Source organism: Colobus angolensis, unplaced genomic scaffold (assembly GCF_000951035.1).
Source record: "Colobus angolensis palliatus isolate OR3802 unplaced genomic scaffold, Cang.pa_1.0 Scaffold303, whole genome shotgun sequence".
Taxonomy (NCBI): Eukaryota; Metazoa; Chordata; class Mammalia; order Primates; family Cercopithecidae; genus Colobus; species Colobus angolensis.
The window spans coordinates 1,142,945-1,147,560 of NW_012116300.1; the positions used below are offsets into that span (position 1 = coordinate 1,142,945).

The 4,616-nt window shown below is 55.4% G+C and overlaps 1 protein-coding gene across 1 annotated transcript in view; it reads right to left on the reverse strand.

The window, feature by feature from the left end:
* Positions 1 to 208, reverse strand: part of TCEB2 (transcription elongation factor B (SIII), polypeptide 2 (18kDa, elongin B)) — a 6,678-nt gene extending 6,470 nt beyond the window's left edge. The window contains exon 1 of the mRNA XM_011950258.1: positions 49 to 208. Within this exon, the coding sequence (XP_011805648.1) occupies positions 49 to 208 (160 nt within the window). The remainder of the gene's footprint in view (positions 1 to 48) is intronic.
* Positions 209 to 4,616: the final 4,408 nt, after the last annotated feature.

Consider the following 4,616-nt stretch of genomic DNA (forward strand, 5'->3'; position numbering starts at 1 on the left):
TGATCTGGAAGCGGGCGGTGCCTAGGGGCGTGCGTCCGCCATCTCCACCCCGGGGATAGCCGTCGGAGGCGGTGGCGCCCTCTCGGGAGTGGTAGAGGCGAGGTCTCCGTGTTGGTGCGGTTCGGCGGGCTCCAGGCTCGGACACAGCGAGCCGGGGGCCGCCTTGTCGCGGGATAGTCGTGGCCGCCATCTTGGGCAGGCTCCGCATTTTGGGGTTCTGCCGCCGTGCTGGGGACAGTCGCCCCCGCTCCCTTCCCCGACCTGGATGCGAGGACTGTTGCGGCTCAGAGGGGCTTATGACCTGTGAGGAGCCCTGGGGGTTGCTGTTGGGCTTAGGGGTGGTTCGGGCGAACTCCTTGGGCTAGGAGGCACGGGAGCGGTTGGCTACCGCTTTCCCCAGGAGGAGGGAAGGGGCAGCTCCTTGCCCTAGGAGTCCTGGGCGCCTGTCCGCCTTCCCGCTCGGCTGCATTTCGGCTCTGAAAAGACCTAGAGACTTGATTTTCCTGGCTGGCCGCTCTTTCCACCAAGGCCCCCTTTCCTGAATGCTGGACACTATCCTGCATCGCCCCAAGTTGCATTTACATGAGAGCGAGGGTCCCCCACTTGACCTCTCCCTTGCAGAGAGACGCCCCAGGCTGGGTCGTGCTGGGTGGTGTCGGAGGCGGCGTTCGAGAGATGAGCCAGAGGGTGACCCTGGACGCCAAAACGCCCTGCAGTCCGAGCTGCGCTTTGACGGCTGTTGAGAGTGGGCGGAACGTGGGGGGTGCCGCTGCTGCCTCGGCATCTAGAGTGGCTAAGGAGCATCACTGGGTTCCGCTGCTGACTGCGGCCATGGGCCGTTAACCTCATCAAAGCCCAGTTTCCTCCTCTTCTGGATGGGAGAGGAACAGTTTGTGAACTGCGTAGAATCTCAGCAAGTCTTAGCGCTGCATTTGTGTTTTCTAAGCTGTAATTCTAGTTATTGTTACTTTTGACTTGTGGCCTCTGGCTCCTCCCTGGGGAGTCCCCCAAAGTCCCTTCCCTCCTGTGACTTACTTCACTGCGCTTCACTGCAGCCCCCACCCCTGCTCCCAGGGTCCTCAGCATCCCAGTCCCTGCAGAACATGTCTTGCTCCATTACTTGTGTTCTGAGGCATTGGACAGATAATTGTTGGGAAGAGCTCTTGGCTAGGCTAAAAAGATTTATTTTGGCCGGGCGCAGTGGCTCATGCCTGTAATCCAGCACTTTGGGAGGCCAAGGCGAGTGGATCACGAGGTCAGGAGATCGAGACCATCCTGGCTAACACGGTGAAACCCCGTCTGTACTAAAAATACAAAAAATTAGCCGGGCGAGGTGGCGGGCGCCTGTAGGAGGCTGAGGCAGGAGAATGGCGTGAACCCAGGAGGCGGAGCTTGCAGTAAGCTGAGATCGCGCCACTGCACTCCAGCCTGGACGACAAGGTCTCAAAAAAAAAAAAAAAAAAAAGATGTATTTCTTAGTCCCAGTGTCTGGCTGGGCGTGGAGGCTCACGCCTGTAATCCCAGCACTTTGGGAGGCTGAGGGAGGTGGATCACTTGAGCCCAGAAGTTCAAGACCAGCTTGACCAACAAGGTGAAACCCCGTGTGCACTAAAAATACAAACAAAATTAGGTGGGCATGGTGGCACACGCCTGTGGTCCCAGCTACTCGGGAGGCTGAGGCAGGAGGGTTGCTTGAACCTGGAGGCACAGGTTGCAGTGAGCTGAGATCGCGCCACTGCACACCATCCTGGCCACAGAGTGAGACGCTATCTCCAATTAATCCCAGTGTCTTTATGTACATAGAACTGGCAACTTTAAATCCTGTACCTCTATGGAGGGAGAGTGAAGGAAGGGTGTGGACAGTGGGGGCCAGGAAGTTCTCAGCCCAGCGGCCCACCCAGTAGTCAAAGGGTGTAGGTACAGGAGGGGCCATCTTCACAGGGAGACGCCTGGATCCCTACTCCATCCAGGCTTCATCGGCAGAGACCAGGGGTGGACACCTCACCTGTGGGGGCCGTCACAGCTGATGCCCCAGCTCAGGATGTCCACCAGAAACCAGGGGTCCCTTGGAGTCACCATCCTCTTAAGGATGTTGCCTGTCCTCCAGAGAGCAGAACACTGGTTTCAAACCCCAGCTCCTACTGGCAAAGCCCGGGGCCTCCAGCTGGTTGTTCCCATCCGTGAAGTGGGGATACACAGCGTGGAGCCCTTAGGACGTTGGGGAGTGTGCCTGTACTCGCCGCGCATCAGCTCATAAATATAACAACAATTGCATTCATGCGCTGATGCTCAGTGAGCAGTGGCATGGTTCCGCAGCTGGCGCGGTGAATGGTGTCTGTCTGCTGTCAGAGATCACCTGGACCCAGCACGAGTCCTTGCCCCCAGAGGGGGTCTCTGCACACCCCATGACGCTGTCCTCCCTGTGCACTAAGTACCTGAGGAGATGGCAGGCCGTGGTGTCATTCAGTGCATGCAGTGGGAAGGGGTCAGGAGGGATTTTCCGGGAGCAGAGCCACTCACTGGCCTAGCCTGGGGTCTCCACTTTTGGAAGTGTGGTCTTGTGGGGTCCAGGTTCTCCTTCCTTAAGGGCCTTTACAAGGAATGGGAGCGTCCAGTGGTGGAGAGGAGCTGGCTGGCTGCGCCTGCTGCTCCACACAGGAGTGTCCTCCTGGGCTCCTTTCCTCAACTGGCCTTTACCTCTCTGCCTCACAGACTTCACTCGGAGAATCCGCCTTGCAGCCTGTCTTCTGCTCCCTCGCATCTACCTTTTGTTTTTTTAGAGACGGAGTCTTGCCCTGTCGCCCAGGCTGGAGTGCAATGGTGTGATCATGGCTCACTGCAGTCCCCGCCTCCTGGATTCTCCTGCCTCAGCGTCCTGAGTGGCTGGGATTACAGGCATATACCACCATGCCCAGCTAATTTTTTTGTGTATTTTGTAGTGATGGGGTTTCACCATGTTGACTAGTCTCAAACCCCTGAGCTTGTGATCCTCCTGCCTCCGCCTTCCAAAATACTGGGATTACAGGCGTGAGCCACCATGCCCAGCGTCTGTCTGCCTTCTATCTCCTTCACTCCCCACCCCAGACAGGGTGTTGTGTTATGATGGGGAAGGCCCTTGTGTCTTTCAGGTGTGTTAGACCAGGGAAACAATCTGTCTTCTTTCACGTGCCCCAAAGCAGGACTCGAATCTTCCCTGGGCCTTTCTGATTGGGAGTCTTAAGACTCTCCCCAGAGAGGGCCCCGCCCTATTCCCTGGGAAAAGAATGCTGACAAAACCCTACAGGACAGAGTTTGGAGGGTTTCTCCATAGCTCAACTCGTGTGGTCCCCAGAGGGTGACACCACAGGGATGAATGGGAGCTCCGGCCCCTCCCCACCACCTCAACCTGCTCTTTGCTTCATCTCGATGCTTTGTAACATCCTTTATGATAAACCAGTGAATGTGTTTCCCTGAGTTCTCTGAGTCGCTCTAACAAATTAATTGAACCCAAAGAGAAGAGTCATGGGAACACCAACCTGAAGCCAGTCAGTCAAAAGTTCCGAAGCCCAAACTTGCAGCTGGGGAATGGGGAGGCAGTCCTGTGAGCCGCAACCTGTGAGACCTGAGGCTGGCGCTGGGCAGGTAGTGTTGGAATTGAATTGAGGACACCCTACTGGTGTCCAGTGCTTAGTGGGGGGGGGAGCCCCACAACTGTTTGTCACAGGAGTCTTCTGTGTTGATAATTGTGGTTTTGGTATGAGAGTGTTGGGGGACCTCTGCTTACCAGGCCTCTGGTTTAATAAAACAACTAGAGTGATCCATCTTAAAATGTGTAGCTAAGCACTCACAAGGCATCTATAAGGCTCCTGCTGTCTGAAAATAGCCACATTCTTTTTGTTTTTGAGACAGGGTCTCCCTCTGTCACCCAGACTGGAGTACAGTAGCCTGATACTGGCTCAAACAATCCTCCCACCTCAGCCCCTGGAGTAGCTGGGACTACAGGCATGCACCACCACATCCGGCTAATTTTTGCAGTTTTTGTAGGGATGGGGTTTCGCCATGTTGCCCAGGCTGGTGTCAAACTGAGCTCAAGCAGTCCTCCTGCCTCAGCCTCCCAAAGTGCTGGGACTACAGGCGGGAACCACCACATCCGGCCTAAAATGACCACCTCTTAAGCTGGCCACCAATTATGATTATGAAATGTTTATGGCCATACAGGACATCTCCCACAAGGCCCTAGAATGTGCACACGTCCTGAGAATGCAACCTGCTCTACTAACATAGCGTCGGTAAGCAGGCTAAGGCAGAGGATGCACAGTCACCGATGGCAGCAAAAGCCCCGACCTTCAGTGAGCACATCTGCACATTCCAGGTTTATTTACCACTCCTTGTAGTTTCTCTTGTTTTTTTTTTTTTTTTTGAGACAAAGTCTCACTCTGTTACCCAGGCTGGAGTGCAATGGCGTGATCTTGGCTCACTGCAGTCCCCGCCTCCTGGATTCTCCTGCCTCAGCGTCCTGAGTGGCTGGGATTACAGGCATATACCACCATGCCCAGCTAATTTTTTTGTGTATTTTGTAGTGATGGGGTTTCACCATGTTGACTAGTCTCAAACCCCTGAGCTTGTGATCCTCCTGC